The sequence below is a fragment of the Mercenaria mercenaria genome, chromosome 18 (assembly GCF_021730395.1).
Source record: "Mercenaria mercenaria strain notata chromosome 18, MADL_Memer_1, whole genome shotgun sequence".
NCBI classification, from domain to species: domain Eukaryota; kingdom Metazoa; phylum Mollusca; class Bivalvia; order Venerida; family Veneridae; genus Mercenaria; species Mercenaria mercenaria.
The window spans coordinates 455,440-480,620 of NC_069378.1; the positions used below are offsets into that span (position 1 = coordinate 455,440).

General features: G+C 35.5%; 2 protein-coding genes across 2 annotated transcripts in view; one reads left to right on the forward strand and one right to left on the reverse strand.

Annotated features, from left to right (window-relative positions):
• The window catches only part of LOC128550807 (tyrosine-protein phosphatase non-receptor type 23-like), a 56,600-nt gene extending 42,851 nt beyond the window's left edge, over positions 1 to 13,749 (reverse strand). Inside the window, exons 1-11 of the mRNA XM_053530629.1 lie at positions 13,634 to 13,749; positions 10,607 to 10,681; positions 10,189 to 10,316; positions 9,142 to 9,268; positions 8,088 to 8,222; positions 6,559 to 6,720; positions 4,683 to 4,841; positions 3,803 to 3,861; positions 3,462 to 3,541; positions 2,426 to 2,540; positions 1,114 to 1,179 (exon numbers count right to left, since the gene is read on the reverse strand). Coding sequence (XP_053386604.1) covers positions 1,114 to 1,179; positions 2,426 to 2,540; positions 3,462 to 3,541; positions 3,803 to 3,861; positions 4,683 to 4,841; positions 6,559 to 6,720; positions 8,088 to 8,222; positions 9,142 to 9,268; positions 10,189 to 10,316; positions 10,607 to 10,681; positions 13,634 to 13,720 — 1,193 coding nt within the window. The 5' untranslated portion in view covers positions 13,721 to 13,749. The remainder of the gene's footprint in view (positions 1 to 1,113; positions 1,180 to 2,425; positions 2,541 to 3,461; positions 3,542 to 3,802; positions 3,862 to 4,682; positions 4,842 to 6,558; positions 6,721 to 8,087; positions 8,223 to 9,141; positions 9,269 to 10,188; positions 10,317 to 10,606; positions 10,682 to 13,633) is intronic.
• Positions 13,687 to 25,181, forward strand: part of LOC128550815 (rab3 GTPase-activating protein catalytic subunit-like) — a 30,305-nt gene continuing 18,810 nt past the window's right edge. The window contains exons 1-5 of the mRNA XM_053530640.1: positions 13,687 to 13,794; positions 21,271 to 21,323; positions 22,406 to 22,481; positions 23,730 to 23,889; positions 24,379 to 24,457. Coding sequence (XP_053386615.1) covers positions 13,780 to 13,794; positions 21,271 to 21,323; positions 22,406 to 22,481; positions 23,730 to 23,889; positions 24,379 to 24,457 — 383 coding nt within the window. The 5' untranslated portion in view covers positions 13,687 to 13,779. The remainder of the gene's footprint in view (positions 13,795 to 21,270; positions 21,324 to 22,405; positions 22,482 to 23,729; positions 23,890 to 24,378; positions 24,458 to 25,181) is intronic.

Below are 25,181 nucleotides of genomic sequence, written 5' to 3' on the forward strand. Positions count from 1 at the left end.
GTCTCTGGAGTGTTCACAAGCTTTAAATTTCCTTTCATTTGACCAGGTGACCTAGTTTTAGATCCCATATGACCCAGATTTGAACTTGACCTATAGATCATCAAGACAAACATTCTAATTTCTCACGAGTTTCAAACTTAAACCATGGACTCTAGAGTGTTCACAACATTTTCCTTTGATCTGGCCTACTGACCTAGTTTTTGACCCCACATGACCAAGTTTCGAATCTGACCTAGAGATCATCAAGACAAATATTCTGACCAAGTTTCATAAAGATTGAATCACAACTGTGGTCTCTAGAGTGTTCACAAGCTTTAAATTTCCTTTCATTAGACCAGGTGACCTAGTTTTTGATCCCATATGACCAAGATTCAAACTTGACCTATAGATCATCAAGACAAACATCCTGACTAACTTCTCATGAGTTTCAAACTTAAATCGTGGTCTCTAAAGTGTTAACAAGATTTTCCTTTGATCTGGTCTAGTGACTTAGTTTTTGACCCCACATGACCCAGTTTCAAACTTGACCTAGAGATCATCAAGACAAACATTCTGACCAAGTTTCATAAATATTGGGTCACAACTTTAGCCTCTAGAGTGTTCACAAGCTTTTCCTTTGATCTGGCCTACTGACCTAGTTTTTGACCCCACAGGATCCAGTTCTGAACTTGACCTAGAGATAATCAGAACACCCCTTGCTTTCAGAAAGGGCAAGATATCACAGATTTCTGTGAAATTTAGTCAGATTATTTCATAAATTGAAAAGATCTTACATGCCTGCTTGACAGGGATTTCCCTACCAGAGGGGCAGTGTGGAGTGAGAAACATTGCATTATCAAGGGTTATAATCAACACTGTCCAGAGGATTTCGAAAATAGCTGTCGTTCACAGGCAGACATGAAAGAAAAATTTTCGTGTCTACCATCTTTAAAATAGACTGATATTTACAGATTATGGCTTCATACTATGGCTGTAACATAGTATCACCAATTAGGAGCTTGAGTATTTCAGACAGGTTTTTTCCAGGGAAAAGACAGGAATGTTTACAAGTCAGGCAAGAAATATATGTCAGCACTCTGACTTACAGATTTATCTAACTTAAATGTCACTTACTTTAGTTCTTCATTTTTTTCTTGTATCTCAGAGACCATTCTTCTTAACAGTGTAGCTTTTTCTTCACTGTAGATATAATATAAAACACATGAAGAACTAAATGTAATTTAAGCTGCTGAAAAACTGTTTATTTCAAAGTGATATTTGTCTATATCTTATCAACATGATATATTACACAGATAGTTTTCCTTCTACACATTTCACGCTAAGTTTTCAACAAGTAACTAACACTATCTTACATATCTTATAGCCTCAAAACATATCTATATTTTTATATAATTTTGCCTGAAATAGAACTATCTAACAACTTTGGTCTAAGATCCTATTTCAATTTCTAAACACTGAAAAATTTGTCACAAATTATGAAGTGAGCCCTTTTAATTGCTATATTAAATCAATTATAAGTAATTATAAAGACACAAACAAGAGCTGTTAGTAAAACACATATGCCCACCACCCCACATGATGGCCTGTCCCATTTTCAGGCCCAAGATACTTGCCCCCTGACCTACTGACCACCAACACAATAAAGGACATTTACTGACCACAGGCGATCATGCTATGAAGATTGTAGCCTGCAGACAAAAGCATTCTTTAGTTAATGAGCTAATATTCAGTGCAAGTCATTGTGACCTTGATCTTTGACCTACTGACTCCCAAAACAATAAGAATCACACACTGATCATAGGCAATCAACATATGAAGTTTGACAACTGTAGGCCAAAGCTTTTTTAGTTATTTTGTGGACATTGTATTAGTCTCAAGGTCAGCATGTCCTTGACCTTTGACCTACTGACCCCGAAAACAAAATGGGTTGTCAACTGACCACAGGCAATAATCCTATGAAGTTTGATGACTGTAAGCCAAAGCAATCTTTAGTTATTGAACAAAAAGTTGTCTGTCTAAGATTAAAGTGAGCTTCACTTTTGACCTACTGATCTCCAAATCAACAGTCATCTACCAACCGCAGACAACCATCCTATGAAGTCTGAAGACTGTAGACAAAGGCATTCTTGAGTTATTGAGCAGAAACCAAATGGTCTACCGACCAACAAACAGACAGCAAAACAATAATCCCCCTCTTCTTCAAAGTGAGACATAAAAATGCTGTCAACCATGTAATTGTTATTCATAAACAAGAGATGTGACTAGTACATGATGAATGTCCCCGAGTGATGTGACCTTTTGCCTTTGGCTTATGGTTAGGGTAATAACGTAAGACTTGGGGTTCTTGCTTGTGACCTTGGCTATTCAGACCTGACACATGCATAATACAGTATGCCTCCTTTTTTGGGCAATAAGAAATGTTTACCTATAAAGAGAGGCAGCCTCATGTGCAGACATAGGTACAAGTTTATTAAAGATGTCCTGTCCCGATATTTCTGGATCATTTGGATTAAACGGTATGCCCTTCACCAGGGAGGCACCTGAAAACATACCAAGAGAAAAAGTTTAAAACTTACATAAACCTTACAGAATTATTATGTATGATAAAATGGTATCAAAGAATGATTAGTTCAAATTTGTTTAATATCATTTGTCATTTGGTTTTGCACCTTACATCAGTAGCTCTTGTTCTTCAAATATTGATGTGCTTATGGCAAGTCTTATTCTTTTCATGAAATTTTAAACTCAGTTTTCTGTAAGTCACTGGTAACTTACTTCAATGTGTACAATGAATAAAATTTAATGTGATATAAAGTATTTTATGAAACTGTCACTTAGATAAGAGCTGTCATATGAGCAGTGTCTATTTGAGACCCTTTCACATAATACTAGTTTACATAGTATGATACAAAAGCTTTACCGAATTTTTGTAAGTTGAATAAGGATATGTTTTGGAAAACTTACCTGAAGTTGCAGAACTGGTTAAGATGACCATTTCATGAGGCCAAAGACTTATGGTGACTTTGAAAGTATTCAGTGCAAGAGTGCCTGAGAATCCTGCTTACAAGCAAACTTTCACCAAAATGTTGAGATTAAAAAGGGGCATCATTATGCCAAAATGTAAGCCAGTGATATGAAACCTGCTATGTGAGATCATCCTGTGATGCCAAAGATTTGAACTGTTTGAAAACATTTGGTCTAGTAGTTTCCGAGAAACCTGCTTACATGCAACACTTTCACAAAATCTCCATGTTAAAAGGGGGCAAAATAATGACAAAATCAAAGCCAGAGTTATGTTACTTGCCTTGTTATCTCAACTCATGATGCCAAATGCATGTATATAATCTGAAAGCATATAACTCAAATTTTCATGACACAGACACTAACATGAATGCCAATAGAAGGGTGCCAACAAAAGCTCTATTATTTGAAAAATTTCAAATGTCAAGTTAAAAATTTACCTTTAACCTCAGGCAGTGAATCTGCAGGTGGAACTTTATCATGATAAACAAAATCATTGTCCTTCTTTGCTGACTGATGTCTGTAAATTAAAAAGTAATCATGATAGCTTTTACACATACAAGAGAAGATAATGCTAAAGATAGCATTAGTTTTAAAAACAGTTTTTGCCATTTTACTTCAAATTACAAAGTAGTGGATAAAATTACTCTTAACTCAATCAATTATCTTAAGTAAAAATAAAACAAGTATGAGTATTAAATGTTTTCTAAATGAATCATGTGTTTACAGTATAATAATAACACATTTAGTCAACTTGGAATAGAAAGAAATAAATGCTTACTTTCCACCAACTACATCATGTGTAAATCTCAATGAATCTTGAATCTCAACACCCTCATTCTGAAATAAAAATAAAGTCCATTAATTTAAAACTACAAGTTTTGCAGCAAAAAAAATCTTTACCATTCATTCACACACGAGTGTAAGCATTTTTTTTGAAAATGTTTTAGGTCACATCAGCAGAATTTGAGCTGCACCATGTGAAAACCAAAATAATGGCTTTGCGACCAGCATGGATCCTGACCAGCCTGCGCATCCGAGCAGTCTGGTCAGGATCCATGCTGTTCACTAACGCTTTCTCTAATTGCAATAGGCTTTAAAAGCAAACAGCATGGATCCTGACCAGACTGCGTGGATACGTGGGCCGGTCTGGATCCATGCTGGTCGCAAAGCCACTATGTTGGTTTTCTCATGGTGTGGCTCAATTTATGTCATACAGCAACTTTCCAGCTTCAGTGATAAAAAAGACCAATGGGGCTACCTGAGATTTAATTTCAAACTAGGGCAGGTTACTGGTAACTTCGTAGAACCCAATAAACCATAAATAAATCAGCTGTATAGCTCGTAGATGTGCAATCATTCTTAATTACAAGCAGGCCTAGATCAAACAGCAGTAATGGACCAGTGATCACAATTCAGCAACTATACCCATTCTTAAACAACAGCACTTGCATTTTAGAAAATAGATAAGTCTTATATATAAATATTAACAATAATCTGCATGACATTATTTGAGTCCGTACTTCTCGCCTCCGTAATTATCAGTTATCAAAACAACAAAATCTTAAAATACTTGTGCTTACATAAGTAGAGGAAAATTAATACTAGTATTTTAAATATCAACTTATATACCTGGTGTATGTGAATTTCTCATACATTACCTTGGCAAGTTTCTCACATTCAGTGAGTTTCTCTAAGGATATAGTGTAGTAAGCCAGACATTGTCCGTGTTTCTGCTGATCCTCTGACTGTCGTCCCATATAGAAATTTGTTATACAGGTGTAAAATAAAATCTTTATATCTATCTTCTTCTTCCAGTCCTGAAATAGATGGCAAGGTATCACTACAGACAATGTCTATGGACTAAAGATAGTCCGGACTTTCTTCTCAGAAATTCTGCTTTTTTTTTTTTACAGAACTGTGCCATCATTTCCCCTTCTGCATTCAGAAAAATTTAACACTGACAACTCTAAAACTTAACAGTAACAGCTTGTGTTTCTGTCCAAACCCCTTATACCAACAAGAGCTGTCACAGGAGACAGCGCACTCGACTATTTCGATGCTGGATAGTGAAACTGGGCACATCTGAGGAAACTAGAGCTGTCACTGGAGTGTTTAATGACTCCAATTGTGGATGAAGATATTGCGCAATAGCCTGAGTCTATGTCAAAAATATCAACTTAAAGTAATAAGAGAGGTAAAGATAAAATGTATCAAAACACTATATAAGTATATCCTAAGCAAAAAGGGGCATAATTCATTAAATATTGGTGCCAGAGTTATGCAGCTTGTGTCATATAGTGTGGGTGATGATGTTGAGCAACTATTTTAAGTTTGAATCAAATCCATTTAGTAATAACAGAGACAGAGTGAAAGTGCATCAAAACTTTGACCTAAAATTATAAGTAAAAAGGGGAAATAATTCATGAAAAATTGGTCCCAGAGTTATGCACCTTGTGTCATATGATAAGGGTAATGATGTTGAACAATTGTTTAAGTTTGAATCAGATCCATTCCGTAATAACAGAGATAGAGTGAAAGTGCATAAAACTCTAACCTGAAATTCTAAGTAAAAAGGGGAATAATTCCTGAAAAATTGTGCCAGAGTTATGCATCTTGTGTCATATGATGCGGGTGATGATGCTGAACAACTATTTCAAGTTTGAATCAAATCCATTCAGTAATAACAGAGGTAGAGTGAAAGTGCACCAAAACTTTAACCTGAAATTCTAAGTAAAAAAGGGGGAATAAATCATGAAAAAATGGTGCCAGAGTTATGCACCTTGTGTCATATAATGTGGGTGATGATGTTGAACAACTATTTTAAGTTTGAATCAAATCCATTCAGTAATAACAGAGAAAGAGTGAAAGTGCACCAAGACTTTAACCTGAAATTCTAAGTAAAAAAGGGGGAATAAATCATGAAAAAATGGTGCCAGAGTTATGCACCTTGTGTCATATAATGTGGGTGATGATGTTGAACAACTATTTTAAGTTTGAATCAAATCCATTCAGTAATAACAGAGATAGAGTGAAAGTGCATGAAAACTTTAACCTGAAAATCTAAGTGAAAAGGGGGGATAATTCATGAAATATGGGTGCCAGAGTTATGGCCCTTATGTTAGACAATGTGGATGATGATGAGGAATAAGTATTTCAAGTTTGAATCAAATCCATCAAGTAATTACAGAGATAAGTTGAAAAAGAGAAAGTGCACCAAAACTTTAACAAAGGTGGGGACGCGGAAAGACGCCGACGCCGGGGCGAGTAGGATAGCTCTCCTTATACTTCGTATAGTCGAGCTAAAAACATAACTAGTCTAGGGCACAAACTTTCAGATTTTCTAACAATTAACATGATCATGATGTCTTATACAAATTTTACAATGCGGATGATGGGTACATATCATCTATTACATATTTTTAACTTTTTTTCAACATGTGTTCTACCTACATAATGAGAACCTTACCAAATTATGTGTTTCAGATTGAGCTATGTCTGTACAAGAAGTAGTTACAATTATTACATATTATGTACCTTATATCTTTTAGAGCTGATTAGCTCCTGTAAGTTACACACGTCTAGGTGTTTCATTGACGTCCTGTAGAATTCTACTATCTGTGCAGCAACTTTGGCAGTGATTGTGCTTTTTCTACTGTCCGTCATTGACTTCTCCAAGATACACTCCTGAGCTTGTGCCTGAGAAGTTTAAAGGTTACACATGATTTGTTTTTCATCCATTTGCTTTGTGATCTTTTCTTTGATCAATGCCATCACAGGTGACCATTCTTAAGGCAAACATCAAAGAAAATATGTACATGGCACGCAACTGGGTAAATCCATCAACGATCAGAGCAAGCAAGATAGCTTACAATGCACAACCTGTTTGAACCCTGTAACTATATTATTATTTAGCTATATGTAACTTTATGTAAGAAAGTGCCATTCAAAAGTAACCAACCTAGAGAAGTGAAGACCATTTTTGGAAACAGATTAGTGACATGGTAGAAGTACGAACTACCAGACAGGATGCCCTTAATACATAACTCTTTTCTTAAAGTACACTTGAAAATTCTATTGCCAGCTTACAGACTCATAAAGGATGACCAGATAGAATAGACCTATACAATTTATTATAATACACACGTATGTGTCATGTAGTTAACAAGCAAAAATTTACAAAAAAAGATCCTAAGCTATGTGATATTGGGTCCCTATGAACAACAAGTAAACTATGATCAATAGTCTCCATGCAAGATGATGATCAATTTTTTTTCACAAAATGTTGCAAGACAGCTGACGATATAAAAATGTGGTACTTCAATTATGCTTTTGACCTTTTTTAAGCTCATAGAATGATTTGCTTTTTTTTTTTTGGCAGATTTGCATTCTTTTCTATTTCATCTTTTACCAATGGTGGATAGACATTTTATCAAATAAGGCTGTAGCAATTAACTTAGTCAAGAAAAGATAAATCACTTTATACGCCTTTAATGATGGAAAAAATCAACAAAATTGAAAAAATAAATTGTTCCTGCATTTTGAACAGTGACAATCGATATACAGTCAAACCTGTGAACAAAGACCACACTTCGGAACAAGCAAAAGTGGTCTTTGTTCACAGGTGGTCTTTATTCGGGGGAAAGGGTTACTTCTCAGTTACCCATTATCATGCTGATAAAAGAGTATTTTTACAGCTTCTTGCTTTCTTTATGTTCTATGTATTAATTCGGCCGATGCAAACTTGCAGATTGTCAATCAAGCAGTAGTTGTTATGTTTGCTATAATGCGAAAGTAGTGAAATTTCGGCGGATATCAATTATTTTCATTACGGAACGGTCCAGCTTGGTCGTTATTGGGGGCAAATATGGCCCTTGGAAATGAATTAGGCCGGTCACTGGTCGCAGTCACCAAGTGGTCGCTATTCACGGCCTTTTTATGAGCATTTTTCTACGGAGGGACCAGAGACCGGTCGTTGTTGGCAGGTGGTCGCTATTCACGGGTGGTCGCTAGCACAAGTTTGACTGTATATATAATTACATATCAATTAACAATATCAAACCTACCAACATTAAGTTCAGTTGGAAGGTCAATAGTTCATGTGTCATATCCAAACTCATTGCCGCACATCCGAAATGATCTCGTAAATATTCAAATGCCCATGACGCACACTGGAAATGTGTACATGATACTTTCATTCCCTGAAATTAAAAGAATGTCAATAAAAAATTATGAATCTACCAGAAACTTGTCAAAACAGTGGACTCGTAATGACAACTGGCATTTTTCTTTTATTTTACGTATACTCTGTAAGAGATTTCAGCATTCAGCAGGGTATTTTCCCACTAATTTGGGAATGGGGCAAGAAGCCTTTACAATTGGGAAAAATGCGGGGTAAAATGCCTAAAATGGGAATTGTTAAAAGTGATATCTTTTATTAAAATGTCACATTTAAGAAAGAAAATGGCCATAATTTATCATTATTCATTAAGTTAGCAAACTGTCTTGTGTTTCAAATGTTTAAAAGGTTTCAGTCTTGTTTGAAAAAGCTGAAAAAAAAAAGAAAATAAATTTAACTTTGGGAATTTTAGCTTTAATATTGGAAAAAAACACATACTATTTGCCATTGGAATTGGGGCCCCAAATTGGCCAGAAAAAAACACTGCATTGTGTAGTTGTAATGAAAAAGAAATTTTCTCTATAACAGTCAAACATAATAGGATGATACACCATCACATGAAAACTGCTGATTTTAATTACAGGTCCCCTACCTTAAACACTCATGTGTTCACCAAACTAAGGCATTAATAATAATCTCTTCAGTAGATTTGTTACCATAGGGTGAGGGGGAATCCATGTAAGTTATTCTCTAATTAGCTTTCAACTGGAAATGAAGCCCAATGAACACCCACAATACACAATTTTTTAATACAATAACATAATCTGTCACTTATTGTGTTTGCAATGTTTCAGTCCGAGTCATTTCTTTTCTTATTTTCTTTCACTGAAAATGTTGTGCAAAACAAGTTAAACAAAGAATTGTTTAATCTTTAAAAACTGAAACTAAAATGCTTTTTGCTTTTCAAACAGATGCTGCAAAAATATAACCATTGTACTTACGTCTGCACTTTGTCGTGTATCCATGGCCCCCAGCACAGAATGGAGAGCTCCTATGTTGTATAGAATACAAGCTTGCTCAAATTTTATATCACTTAATGTCATCTCTCGTCCAGAAAATACCTCCTCCCTAAAAACCATAAAAATATACAATTTCAGGATATTTATGTCTAGAGAAAACAAGGAGCTGCGTTCAATAAACGCCTGATGCCCCCAGTGGCATCCTTGTCGATAGATTTTGCACCTAAGTTCAAAACGAGGTCAAGGTCGAACTGAGGTCAGGTGATGTTTGAAGATGAGGAATGGTCACAGTTTACATCTGTATTAGTATTAATTCATTCTTGTAAGGGGTATTGATGCTAGACGAAACGGTCCCATTTGGTTAACCAAGAGATGGCCCATATAAAGCAACCTAAATCCAAAATGAGGTCAAGGTCAAACTGAGGTCAGGTGATGTCTGAAGATGAGGAATGGTCACAGGTTACATCTGCACTAGTATCAAGTCATTCTAGTAAGGGGTATTGATGCTAGACAAAATGGTCCCATTTGGTTAACCTCGCACGAACGGACGGACGAACGCACGGATGGATAATCACTATATGCCTCCCGCATCAGTAGATGCTGGGGGCATAAAAATATCATTTCTTATACCTGCTGTCAAAACGCATTGATCTCCTTGACAGAAACAACTTTGATACAGTAAATAATTTCTTTCTATGAGATCTACGTATTTACTGTCAATATAAATTATAATGTTGACTTTACAGGCATTAATTTCTAAAGCCACTAAGTCACAAACATTATGCCTTACTTGGGCTAAAAAAGCCATTGTCTAGCATGGTACATTCTGTCACAATCTGTGTACAATATTTTACTTAAGAAAGCATACATGGTGACTGCTATATTGGAACGGTCTCTGTTCAAACTTCAGCTACATGACGATGACCTACCATAAATGTAACTATAGCTTACATAACATCTGCTTACAAATTATCAAGTAAATGTAACAACAGCTTACATACCAAATAAATGTAACTATTGCTTACATACCAAGTAAATGGAATGGAAGCCTCTCCTCCTTCAAGCATTGGAAATCTTCCCTGAAGAAACTGTAACTGGGAATAGTATTTCTTGAGTGTGCTGCAACCCATAAAATCATGTGACACATGTACAGCACTCTGCAATAGACAAATAATGTGCATGTTTCTTTTCTCCTTCTGAAAATTATCTTTACTAGCAAACCCAGGTCTGTTTAAAGAACTGACATTTTTTGTATAGAAAAGGGAGATCTCAGTATGCATTTTAACTGCAAAAAGTGTATCAATGTAATGGCTATCACAAAAATAGCAAAGCAGGAAATTTATGACAATTTGAGACACCTAGCTCTTCACTGACATAAAAATACATGTATGCAAAATAAAACTATCTAAACATACACATTTTAACAAAATACTGCATGTTTTCTTACCTGTCGTAGCTGTTCCAGCTCATTGCAACTCTTGTTATAATGTGCTGGGTCCTCTCCATAGTGGTCTCTTATATACTGCAATGAAAAAGGCAATACTGTATAAATTACATGAAAGCTTACAGCTTAGTATGTAGAGCACAAGTACTATCAGTATCTACTGGGAAGTTCCATGATAGATCACTGTGCGAGGTTAATTCACTTTACTATGGTCTGACAGAAACAATGTCTGTAGTCATTTGTCCTACAACTATGGATTGCTTAGGATAGTAACTGTTGTCAGTTGCTTATAGAGAATAGGTAAGTGATGATACAGACACTCCAATACATAACCAATGTTACTGATCCCCTAGATTGCAGTCTTAGTGCCTGGCTACCAGACACACCAAGTGCTTGGCTTCTAGATATGCTAGGTACCTGGCCACCAGACACAGGTTGTATGACAACCAGCCAATTAGGTGCCTGGCTACTAGAAAAACTTGGTACCTAGTTACAAGACACACTAGGTGCCTGGTTACTAGACAAACTTAGTGCCTGGTTACCAGGCACTAGCTGCCTGGTTACTTTACAAATTTGGTGCCTGGTTACCAGACACCCCAGCTACCTGGTTACCATTCAAATAGGTGCCTGGTTACCAGACACTAGCTGACTGGTTACTTTACAAACAAGGTGCTTAGTTACCAGACACATTTCCACTGTCTATAACATCAATCTATCAGGATTTTTTTAAATCTGAAATCTGAAAAATGTCAGACTGATTCATATGTAAATTTAAAAATATGGTAAGTATTATCATAGTGGTAATATGATAAAGTCCAAAATATGGAGAATAACTTAAGAAACATTAATTACTCATAAAAGTCCTGATTGTAGTATGCTATGTCCCCTTCATGTTTATGATGCATGTATTATTTGATCCTTTTGGAAACTGAATGAAATCTTAAAAGAATTCATTTCTCCAATATTTCCTATAAATAAGGCATTGAATTTTATAAAATATGAACAAGAAATACAAAGAAATGAAACTGATCATAAAGGATAACATAGTATCATGATAAAAATGTCACCACAGATCAACATCACACTATTCACAGGTCTCTATGGCTGGACAAATATAGCCGCTGCGTTGACTACATGCAGTGATTAGACCAATATTTCTGCTATTTGAAATTCTTTACATACATATTCACCAAATAACTTAAACTTCTGATTTAAATTCTTCTTTAAATTTTCTAAAATTTGCCTATGAGAATAAAAAAAAAATGGAAAGGTAGTTCTCACACCATTTTTCTAAGTTACTTGAGCCCGGCATGCCAATGAATACGCCTGGGCATTCCGGGATCCTTGCTCTTTCTCCCTATATTGCAGATTTTATCATTTTCATTGCCAAGCTCAATTCAATCATTCCGGGATCCTTGCTTTCTCCCTATATTGCAGATTTTATCATTTTCATTGCCAAGCTCAATTCAATCCACTTCAGTTGGTTGAAAAAATTGCACACACCTTTTTTCATTACCACAAGGGTCTAGCTAGGTCCAATTTTTTGGGAGAAGTCACTTCTCCCTCAAGCTGATTTAGGGAGAAGTGGGGAGACTTTAGGGAGAAGTGGGAAGACTTTTCCTACCGCAATGATGTTGTGTGATTCGAAAGGTGGCTGTAATTTTCTTGTTTCTTGATAAAAAGTATTGATGTGACCATTCATTTTCTTAGTTAGGTCATTTCCCATACAGTTGTTATTCCAATTAATCGCATGGTTAATCAGCAGTTTTGCTTTTTGCATTCGAACAGGTTGACAATTAAAAACGAAGTGTCAAAGACGTAAATGCGACACTAATTGGCTGAACACAATCAGCGAGGTATATCAGATAATTTGATTCACTTCCACACTTCTCGGGAAAATCTCGCAAGTACCTGAAGTAGGCGGAGCTTAAATTATGCTACCGGCGTGTGTTTGTGTATTTGGCACTCGTTATGACACCGTGCAAATTGTCAACAGTCCGGGTAGCACTAATTAGCGAATCGGGCGACTTGCATTTCACTCTGAGGTTAGATTTGAGCGGTTTGAAGTTCTAGAGCGCCTATTTCGCTCAAGTCGCCCACTCGCGAGATCCCTGTACCATCGGCAAAGTCTGTGTATATTAAAAAAGCATTTAAATAGCAAGATTTTTTGGGTTTTTTTTTTTAAACTATATTATATGTAAAGAATTTCAAACAGAAGAAATAACAGTCAAATCATGTCAGGTAGTCAACACGATGTTCATCAGCTGCAAAGTACCTATTGACCATATCGACATTATAGGATAAATCCCGCTCTCCGGTATTTCCGTAAATAGGGTCAGGGGGGCTGGCGAGGGAAGTTCTTACTTTCTCACAATGGAAATACTATTCTACGACCTCGGCAACAAAATTTTTGCAAAAATAATCTGTTTACCTTGAAAAATGCAAATAATTTCACACCTTCAGTATCGAGCCACAGAAGCGGCAGTGTAGAATAAAAGATAAAATTTCAAAAATAAAGTAAACCTTGAGGATATTTTTGCTACGTCTTAATTACAACAATGTTTTGTGATAATCTGCAATACTTTTTTTATTCATTTTCTTTGTTTAAAACTTGAATAAAAAGATAATCTAAACTCTACCGCCATATAGCGTAATGGCCGATACCCCACTCACCGTAAAACTGGGAAAGGGCGTTTAATGGTGGTTAATACCGGAAAATGGGATTTATCCTATAATACCGAGAATGGTCAATATCAGATGAGTATGACTCATCAAACTTAAAATGTAATCATTATAAAAGAGAATTATAAGTCTTAATTTTACAACTTCCTCAACTTGCAATACAGTTCTTCAAAAAACAAAACCACAGACTAACCAGTTACATAAATTAGTGACATACATTATTTGACAGCTTTTTGTTTACAAAATTACCTCCCTTGAAATAGTCAACACCCGAACAACAACATGACATACTGACAGGTCTGGATTGAGACCTTATCGTTTTGTTATCTCCATTAGTCATTAACTTACGTTTTTAAGTGTTGGACCAAATTCTACATATTCAGGACTGTGTTTTAATTCAAAAGAAAGCATCGGCATCCGTGGAACAGCTTCCATTTTTATTTTTTAAACGGTGATATTAGCATGACACGTCGTGAAAGTTGCGATTCTGGAAAATGGCAGCTGATGATGTAAATTATATGTTTCTTGTTTTTAATTGATTGATTTAATTGTTGCTAGAGTTCATATTTATCTATCAGCTTAACTTAATGATTTTTTTATTGTAGATAAGGTGGTTGTTTGTTGGTAGTTTTTTTATTTACGACGTGACACGAGTATGAAGACAAAGGGAGATAATTTGTAAACAAAAAATTCTGTCAAGGCTTCATACCAATAAAAGAAATTATTCTTTATTTCATATAAGATTCAGCTACTTAATATCAATTTTTATGCAGTTTCTAGATTTTCACTCCAGTGTAGACCTGTTTTCACAAGATATCCATACATTTGCTTCAAGAACACTAAAAGAAAAAGGGGTGTTGAATAGAACACAAAAATAATAATCCTTATATGACAGGAAAATATCCTGGTGTAACAGTTAATGCCATTATACAGAAAACTCTTTGCACAGAGGAAATCTTCTTTTTGAATATGTTAATTCTTTTCAGAAAGGAGTAATGTATTTCTAAATACTGAATATTTTGCAATTAGAATCGCACGCGTATTTTTGAACGAATAAGCAGAAACATATGAACAGGGAAATATATTATATAATATAACTTTCAATTTAATTGATATTTCTAGAAGTAATATTTGAGTGTAAACAAATTGTACTGACAGTTCCCTTGATGAATGTTACAGAAAAGGATCCACTGCATTCACTTAATAAGGTGTTAAATGGTAATTACTGAAGGTGATAAATGCCACATTTATTATGTGAGATAATCCAATCAAACATTAATTTTAATTTAAATTGAAGACTTCATTTAATCTTTAGATTATATTATAAATTACTGAAAGAAAAGTAAATTTTATTATCAAGTACTTCTTGTAAATAAAATCATCTTCAAATATATAGGTCACAGAATTTAACTGGGAACGTTAAGTGATGAATTTCTTCTTTATATTTTTCCCATTGAAAAGCAGATCATAACATCTATTTAAAGTGTAAGTGATGCAACTCTAAAATTTAATGCTGTTAATGGAATATCGAGTAACAAATATTTGACTAAGACTAGAGTACCCAAAAATACTACCATTTTCAGGAGGTATACACATCAAAGAAACATAAAAGAAATCAATTTGCGTAATCCATATTTCACTTTAGCAAACTTCAAAAACAAAACTTTTTAATGAGTGCAAACATATATATATCTATTTAAGATAACTCACAACCATCATGGGCTAAAAAATGAGTAATTGGCAGGGCTCGACACTAACACTGGTCCGCTGGTCCGAGGCCAGTGAAAAGCAACAAGGACCAGTGAAATATTTGGAGGACCAGTAACTGTTTCATTTAAAAAGTTAGTGGAAACTGCTCTTCGGACCAGTGACCCAAAATGGTTAGTGTCTAGCCCTGATTGGTATTTTTTCCTAATTCATACTAATTATTATTCATATTAAAACTTGGATAATTTTAACAAAGTCTTTTATAATTTTTTTTAAACTTTTAAACATCAATGGCAGTTATTATATATTCATCTTCATTAATATTTTCCTTCATGTTTTGCTGATAAACATAACCTGTCTCCTTACCAAATTTTGGGGAATTTGGGGTTGAAACGTCCTAAAAGCTGAGACACAATTCCCAAAATGTGGTGGGGGGGAAGTCTTGGGAGGAAACGTCTTGGGGGGGGAACGTCTGGACACCAGAAAATTGCAGTGAAATGCAAGTCATCTAAAGTCAGGTACCCTCATATTGCCGCATTTCCAGAGGTGTGGAATTCCTATGTCCGACTTGTCTGACTTTGGCTTTTTTGCCAATGGACAAGTAGATTCTTTCATCCTGTTTATCCGTGGACAAGTGAAAATTTCTGCCAAAAAATAAAAATAATTTCCAGTAATGCAGTATCACAATATTATTCTAAATATAAATCGTTTCAGTCAATTATTCAAAGGCACAGCTAAATTCCCAATCAAATTTAGAAACTTGATTGATATATTTAATAAATAAAACCCGTATGGAGCCCCGCACTAAATGTCTGCCTGGAAATTTCCTCGCGCTGATTGGCTGTTGCCACGGAAAAACTATGGCAGTGTTATATTAAACATCTGAGCAGACAATCCATTTCCCTTTAGAAGATAAGTGATGACTCGAAAGGGTTGTTTGGCATGACTTGGTCAGAAGAGCAAAAAAAAATGCAAATCTAATAGACAAAAAATATTACAGCAACGTACTTGTCTCTTTCAGGAAAGCTGGCTTAATGAATTCAGATGAACACACCATTCTCATGTGTCAAGTATGCAGGTTGTCCAGGCTACCATGACTTTATAATTGAGGCAATTCTTATATTCTGATGGTTGCGCCCATTCAAAACAGCAAAATATAACATTTCTGAATCTGAAGGTTATAACACACTAAATAGTTGTTGTTCTTTATTCTATATAAAATCGACCTATTTCCAATGACCGCAGCACACATCAGGACCCATTTTAAATTTCTGTAACTTACATTTTCTTGAAGAATATTGTCAGTGCTAACTTAAAATCAAAAGAAAAGTGGGGGTCATGTTTGATGCAAGAAAAACAATTTCAGTCAAACACACAAACTGCAAAATCAGAGAGACCACAAATTATACTGGTGGTGTATGATCTAAGTTTCCATGAAAATTTTTGTCCTGTTGTTATTTCATTATGAAAATGTTACCTACATGTCAAGCATAGATCTGTCATGTGATTTTAGCAAAAAAATTGCAAAGAAAATAAGGAAAATAGCTCTACACAGCAAAAAAACTGAGGACTATTTGTATCCGCCATTATGCGACTACCATTTTTTTTCGCGCCATTTTTAGCTCACCTGAGCACAAAGTGCTCAGGGTGAGGTATTGTGATCGCTCACCGTCCGGCGTCAGTCCGTCCACACTTTCCTTTAAACAACATCTCCTCCTAAACCAACAGGCCAATTTTGATGAAACTTCACAGGGATGTTCCTTGGATGGCCCCCTTTCAAAATTGTTCAAAGAATTGAATTCCATGCAGAACACTGGTTGCCATGGCAACCGAAAGGAAAAACTTTAAAAATTGAATTGGTTTATACTAATTTGTTTTAGCTCGATTGTGATGAAAGCTTGAAGCTTATTGTAACCACTCTCGAGTCCGCTTCCTGGAAAAATCAGTACTGGTGTCGAACCCACGACCCTTGGATTGAGCAGCCGACACCTTATCCACTAGACCACCACTCCCCTTTTAGATATTAAATTGAAACTTAAGATGTGCCTTCGGGGTTATAAAACTAGTTGATAGCATCAAGTCCCATAACTCTGACATGTATTTTGGGCAAATTATGCCCCCTTTTGGACTTAGAAAATTCTGGTTAAAAGTTTTGCGTGCAAGTACTTACAGCTATTACTTAAAGGCATATAGATTTGAAACTTATTTTTCATTTTCTAGATCAATTACCAACCTCACTGGGTCAAGTTCCATAACTCTGACATGTATTTTGGGCAAATTATGCCCCCTTTTGGACTTAGAAAATTCTGGTAAAAGTTTTACATGCAAGTTGCTATCTCCAAAACTAATGCAGCTATTGAATTGAAACTTCACAAGTGCCTTCGAGGTTATAAAACTAGTTGAATTAGCAGCAAGTCCATAACTCTGATATGCATTTTGGTGAAATTATGTCCCCTTTTGAACTTAAAACTCTTTTGATATTTAACATTTTGGGTAATATATTCTTGCTTTTGGGACAATATTTCGAATAGTCGAACTTGGCTGTCTTACGGACAACTCTTGTTTGACTTAGCAGTTTTTGGTTAAGTATTTGTATGTAAGCTGGTATCTCAGTATCCACTTAATGGAATGGATTGAAACTTCACACTCCTGTTAACTGTCATGATCTAACATGCACTGTAAAGGTCCCATAACTCTGCTTTGCATTTTTACAAAATTATGCCCCTTTTTCGACTTAGCTGTTTTTGGTTAAGATTTTGTATGTAAGCTGGTATCTCAGTATCCAATAATGGGAATGGATTGAAACTTCACACACTTGTTCATTGTCATGATATGACATGCAGTGCAAAGGTGCAATAACTCTACTTTGCATTTTACAAAATTATGCCCTTTTTCCAACTAATAGCAAATTTTGGTTAAATTCTTATATGTAAGGTGGTATCTCAGTACCGACTAATGGGAAAGAATTGAAACTTCACACACTTGTCCACTGTCGTGAGCTAATAAGCACTGTGCAGGTTCGATAACCCTGTTCTGCATTTTTACAAAATTATGCCCTTTTTAGCTCACCTGTCACATAGTGACAAAGTGAGCTTTTGTGATCACCCGTCGTCTGTGCGTCCGTCCGTCCGTCAACAATTTCTTGTCTGCACGATAGTGGTTTCATTTATGATTTTATTTTAACCAAACTTGCACACAACTTGTATCATCATAAGATCTCGGTTCCTTTCTTGGACTGGCCAGATCCCATTATGGGTTCCAGAGTTATGGCCCCTGAAAGGGCCAAAATTAGCTATTTTGACCTTGTCTGCACAATAGCAGCTTTATTTATGATTTGATTTTTACCAAACTTGCATACAACTTGTATCACCATAAGATCTTGGGTCCTTTGTTGAACTGGCCAGATCCCATTATGGGTTCCAGAGTTATGGCCCCTAAAAGGGCCAGAATTAGCTATTTTGACCTTGTCTGCACAATAGCAGCTTCATTTATGATTTTATTTTAACCAAACTTGCACACAACTTGTATCACCATTTGGTCTTGGTTCCTTTCTTGAACTGGCTAGATCCCTTTATGGGTTCCAGAGTTATGGCCCCTAAAAGGGCCAGAATTAGCTATTTTGACCTTGTTTGCACAATAGCAGCTTCATTTATGATTTTATTTTAACCAAACTTGCACACAACTTGTATCACCATAAGGTCTTGGTTCTTTTCTTGAACTGGCCAGATCCAATTATGGGTTCTAGAGTTATGGCCCCTGAAAGGGCCAAAATTAGCTATTTTGACCTTGTCTGCACAATAGCAGCTTTATTTATGATTTGATTTTTACCAAACTTGCTTACAACTTGTATCACCAAAAGATCTTGGTTCCTTTGTTGAACTGGCCAGATTCCATCATGGGTTCCAGAGTTATGGTCCCTTAAAGGTCCAAAATTTGCTATTTTGGCTTTTGCAGCCATATAGAGACTTCATTTATGGTTTGATTTGATACAAACTTCCAAAATATCTTCAACAACAATAAATCGTGGATTCCATGACGAATCTGTCAGATCCAACCGTAGGTTCCAGAGTTATTTTATATCTGATGACCTCCCCCGATTGTAATCAAAATGGATTTATATCAGTAAGTACATATAGGACTTATTTGAAATTCCATTATTGACATTAGTTGGACTGAGATAATCAGGGTAGATAACTATGGACTGATTTTATGTCAAATTACCTCCCTTTATTTCAAATTAAAATGAGTATATCTCTGTAACTAATGAAGATACTGATCTGAAATTTCATTTATGTCAACAGATGGACTTGGACAATCAGTGAAGATACATGATGACTGAATTTATGACAAATTACCTCCCTTTATTTTTATCTATATGAATACACCTTAGCAGCTTCCAATGAGATTGGTTTGAAACGTTATTTATGTCTTCCATGGTAAGAAATAGTCATATTAGATAACTCTTGATTGAACATTTATCGATATGAATACTTTACTAATATATTGTTGTATAGGCTTGTACTTTGTATCTTCTACATGCATATAGCAATGCATGATTACCTCCCCTGATTTTAATAAAAAAGGATTTATCTCGGTAAATATTTATAGTACGCATTTGAAATTTCATTATTGTCTTTAGTTGGACTGAGGCAATCAGGGTAGATAGTATGGACTGGTTTTATGTCAAATTACCTCCCTTTGTTTCAAATTAAAATGGGTGTATCTCAGTAACCAATGAAGATGCTGATTTGAAATGTCATTTGTGCCATCAGATGGACTTGGACAATCACGGTAGATAACTTTTGACCGAATTTATGACAAATAACCTCCCTTTATTTTATGTAAATGAATATATGTCAGCAGCATCTAATAAGATTGGTTTTAACTGTTATTTAAGTCTTCCAGGGTAAGGAAAAGTAGAGTGGGCAGACCAATGCTCGGCGCATACCAACGCTCGGCGTATATCACGTTTCTCTAGGAATTTCTTAATATATATTTAAAATATCAGCTCTTGTGAGTCCCTTTTCGTTTGTTTACATCACGCGTAATTTTATCCAAGTGCGGTTCATTTCCGGTATGGTCACGTGGTCACAGTAAAGCAGACGATGCAAGGCTAAAGGCGTTCAGTTTTGTGTTCTACTCTCATTAAAACAGATTTTCTGGTAAAACATGTATTAAAAAAGTAGATTGCAGGCGGAATTATGGAGAAAAAAGCATTTTTCTTTTTAATTATTTTATTTTTTTATACTTAAATAAACTATAAACCTTTACCATGGCATTTTATACGGACCAATTGTACTGCACTTTTCTGTAGCTTATGCTGTTCAAGAAATTGATATACTATGTGGACTAATGACACTTTTGAAAAGATTTCCAAAAATAATGGAAATAAATCATCAAATATCATAAGTTATTGATTTCTTGAAGTTAGACTCACAGAATTGTGATAAATTATCTTCAAATGAATTCCTTCAGATAATTGTTGTAAAAAATTTGTTTATTCAATTTATATATGCAGAGTAGAGAGAGTGGTAATTTACGTACATGTTTATGTACTTAAAATAATCGGTTAATCAATACAACCTATGTCTTGTGTTAAATATTTCTTATACTTCACTTTAATGCATAAATAGTTCAAAATTACAACCTGCAGATTAATATGCCGTACGCCGAGCGTTGGTATACTTCCGCATGAACCGCACAGGTTTTACTGGTACTATTTTTAGCTCCCGTCTATTACGTCACGGTGTGACTAGAAATATGTAAACAATATGGTTGAATACTCACAGAGTGTTCTACAAACTGACGATAAAAAAGTACGGTAAGTTAATGTAAAAACAGTTTTTAGATTTAAAATATGTAGTTTTTACGCCGAGCATTGGTCTGCCCACTCTAATGTTTTTACAAAAATGCAGCATTTGAGCCTAGGACCCTCAAACTTGGTATTGAAATTGGCCCTGACTAGGTCAAAAGGGACTGTTACAAGAAAATGTTTATCCTGATGATATTTAGTGTGTATGCCTATGTGCTCTATGTCAAAACTTGATTATATCATTATGAGCAATGGTACTCAGGTGAGCGATACAGGGCCATCATGGCCCTCTTGTTTTATCTGTATTCATTCAATTGACAAGGCTTTTGAATAGTCCAGTATTGCTGTCGTCCGACAGCTCTTGTTGTATATCTAGTTGTCATAACTGACAAAAAATGTCCTGTTAAGTCTGAAAAAGTTACTACAATGGTAAAAGTATCTAATTACTGCTTTAATACATTTCTAGGATGCTGAGGTGTTTGAGATCACAGATTTCACAACAGCATCAGAATGGGAAAGGTAAATTTGTCACATTGCAGTTCTGTTTTATATTTTACAGCAGCTTCAGTATAGGAACAGTAACTTAATCCATTGGCAATTTTGTTAAATGTTTAGACAATGTCCTTAGTCCGAACCATTCCTTCGCCATTTGTACAGGTATTCCATGGGAGGCAATAATTGTACCCCCCGACAACAAAGTTGTAAGAGGGGGTATACTGGTTTCAGGTTGTCTGTCTGGCCGTCTGTCCGTAGACGCAATCTTGTGCACCATCTCTCCTTATCCCCTTGACAGAATTTAATGAAACTTCACACAAGTGATCAGTACCAACAGTAGTTGTGCATGGGGCATGTTAGGTTCTTTTAGAAAAAAAATTTGCAGAGTTATGGGACTTTGTTTTTTTGTTACTATACTATATACATAGACATAATCTTGTGCGCACCATCTCTCCTCATCCCCTTGACACAATTTAATGAAACTTCACACAAGTGATCAGTAACAACAGTAGTTGTGCATGGGGCATGTTAGGTTCTTTCAGCGACAAAAATTGCAGAGTTATGGGACTTTGTTTCTTGTTAACATACTATGTACATACAGTCTGCATATGCAATCTTGTGCGTGCCTAATCTACCAAACCCTTACACACAATTTAATGAAACTTCACACAAGTGATCAGTACCAACCCTAGTTGTGCATGGTGCATGTTACATTCTTTTAGATAAATATTCTGCATAGTTATGGGACTTTGTTTTTTGTTACTATACTGTATACATACAGTCTATATACATACAGTCCACATAATAATGCAATCTTGTGTGCGTCAAATTGCAATGTACTGTGTCAGTGCATGCAGGGGGTACATTCATCACCTTTAGTGATAGCTCTAGTTTGATTTAGTAAATACAGCAAACTTTTTCTGCATCAGTGCAGGCCAAAGGGAAGTTCATTGACCTAAAAACCATTTTATTTTCTGTTGGGGAAAATATTATTCAAAAATGTAGTTGATGTATCATTTTAGGTAACTTACATTAACCTGATACAAATTTGATCCTTAAGTATTTTCTTGTTATAAGTATAATCAGATTTTTTTTTTGTATTTCAGATTTATATCTCGAGTAGAAGAGATACTACATGAATGGAAACTGGTGAGCTCTCCACCTAGACTGCCAGCTCCAAAGGTAAATTGTTTATTACAATAATAATAATTTGGTAATTTAACAGTAATCTGTTTGTGTGATTGTTTTGGGTTAAAACCGTTTTTCAGCAGTATTTCAGTCATGTAACGCAGGCAGTTAACCTAACCAGTATTCCTGGATTCTGTACCAGTACAGAGCTGTTCTCCGCAAGTAACTGCCAACTTCCCCACATGAATCAGAGGTGGAGGACTAATGATTTCAGACACAATGTCATTTATCAAATAGTCACGGAGAACATACACCCCGCCCAAGGATCAAACTCGCGACCCCGAGATCCGTAGACCAACGCTTTTACCTACTGAGCTAAGCGGGTAGGCTAACAATAATCTGTAAGCTGTAAACCAGTCTCAGACTTCCAGCATTTGATTGGTTGATTCTGAGCAGAGCTTTAAAATTTACCAATGACATTGCTACATTCTCAGACTTGTCCCCAAACTCGTGTTTTATAACCTGAGAGGCAAATGAACTATATGAGTATTTGTTGTGTTAAAGTAGTACCGGTATTCAGATTTGAAATACTGACTTTTGCTAATTTTCTATCAGTTAAGAGTTTAAAGTTTTACTAGAGATGTTTATGTGCATGACTTAAAAATACTTGCAAGTAAATACTGAAATAAAAAGCATTTACATTAATTTAAAACTGGTATAGATTGAATCTACTAAATGTATTGGAAGGTGCTCTTTAACAGATGCTTATATTGTGGGATATGGGTAGAGTGTCTGACTGCAAACTTAAATGTGATGGTTTCAAATCCCAGCGAGACAGGAATTAGGCTGCAGTGTCCTCAGTTCCTTACTTAGCAACCAGCATTATGGTACTGGCAGGTACTGGCACTAGTCAGTACTGGTACAAGTAGATGCTGCTAATACTGGTCCTTAGAGGCACAAATTGGTACTTGTGCTAGTAGTTACTGGTACTGGTCAATAGGTACTGGTACTGGTCAGTACTGGTACTGGAAGGCGCTGATACTTGTCAATACAGGTGCTTTAGTAGGTACTGGTACAAGATGTATTGGTATGATCTGGTCCTAGAAGGTAACTGGTCAGAAATCCAGGAAACAGTCATTGAGCATGGGTAACATTTATTAAATTGTTAGAACTTTATCTATAATTGATGTAAAAGTAATAGTTTTAGAATAACAAGTTCTATTGTTACGATGAAACAGTCTCAGTTTTTACTCTTCTTTGTATTGTTTTAAGTTATCAGCTGATTTTTATTGAATATTTTAGGGAGCTTACACAAATGGCACATGGGAAGAAAAGACAGAAGAGCTGACATTTGCCAATTTCAAGTTCTCTCTAACACACAGTTGGTTAAAATCAAAGGATGAAAAGACTGAGAAGTCTGCAGAGAAAGAGAGTGGAGAGGAAGATGATGACAATGATAGAGGTATAGGAAAATTGAAGGTTAAAAAGGTCAAATTTAAAAAAAAGACAGATACAGCATAGGGATTGGAAAGGTCAATTTGATAATAGACCTGAAAAAAAAGATCTAAGAAACAACAAGGGTCAAAATGATCAGACTGAATTTGAATTACCACGACATTTACTGTGGCCTTGTTGTCATGGATGCACTAAGATGGTAAGAAAATATGTCACTGTTTTTAAAGTTGAGCTTAAGGAAAAATTTCAGTCTCTTAAAAGATGAGGCAAAGAAGACTAAAATTTTATTCTCATTTACCAGAAGTCTACCCTGATTTGTCTTAGGACTATTTTGAAGAGCGACTGTAATTTAAAAACAAATTGTTTTTGAACTGCCAACATCTACTTGCAGTTGTGTCACTAGTTGTTCACTGTAATTATAAGTTGGAATCTTTTAGTGTTGTATTTGGTTTATTTATAAAAGTTATGATTATATTTTGCTTTTGATAAATTTCAGAGATAACCCCAACTGTGTATGGAGATTTAATGAACATGGACAATGATTTCCCATCCAGAGCTCATTGTATATGTAGATGGTAAGTTACTGTATCATTTGCAGAGGACTAATTCCTGTTGATTTCATGGTTTCGTCATTCCACAAAAATGAATCCAAACGTACTTATAAAATTCCTATGTGAGATCCTTGAAATCGTGTCCCCACAATTTGCTGTTTTGGTAAAAAATTTATTTGCAGTATGGCATTCTTCAGAAAATGATATCATCTTTGTTTAATCTTACATTAGGAAAATATCTATAATATAATTATAGTTTGTTTGAATTTATGTAGTTCTTAGAGAAATGATGTTGAAAATGTAGCATTTTGCCTGTAAGGATTATGAAGTGGATTTGCTATGTTCTCTTCCCAGATATGATATATTCACAGTCTAGTGGGGTCAGGTGTCTAGATATCACATGTTCATAGTCTAGTTGTGTTAGTCATTCAGATATCACATGTCTAGTGGTATAACACTTCTAGGTATCACTTGTTCACTGTCTAGTTGGGTTAGCCTTCAAGATAGCACATGTTCACATTCTAGTGGTGTTAGGCTTCCAAATCCTGCATGTTCACAATCCAGACTGAGGGGTCAGGCTTCCAGATATCACGTTTACAGTGTATTTGTGTTAGGCTTCCAGGTATGTAATGTTCACTGTTCAATGGTGTTAGACTTCCAGATATCACATTTTCACTGTCTAGTGGGGATAGGCTTCCATTAACACATGTTCACTGTCTATTGGGGTTAGGCTTCTAGATTTCACATG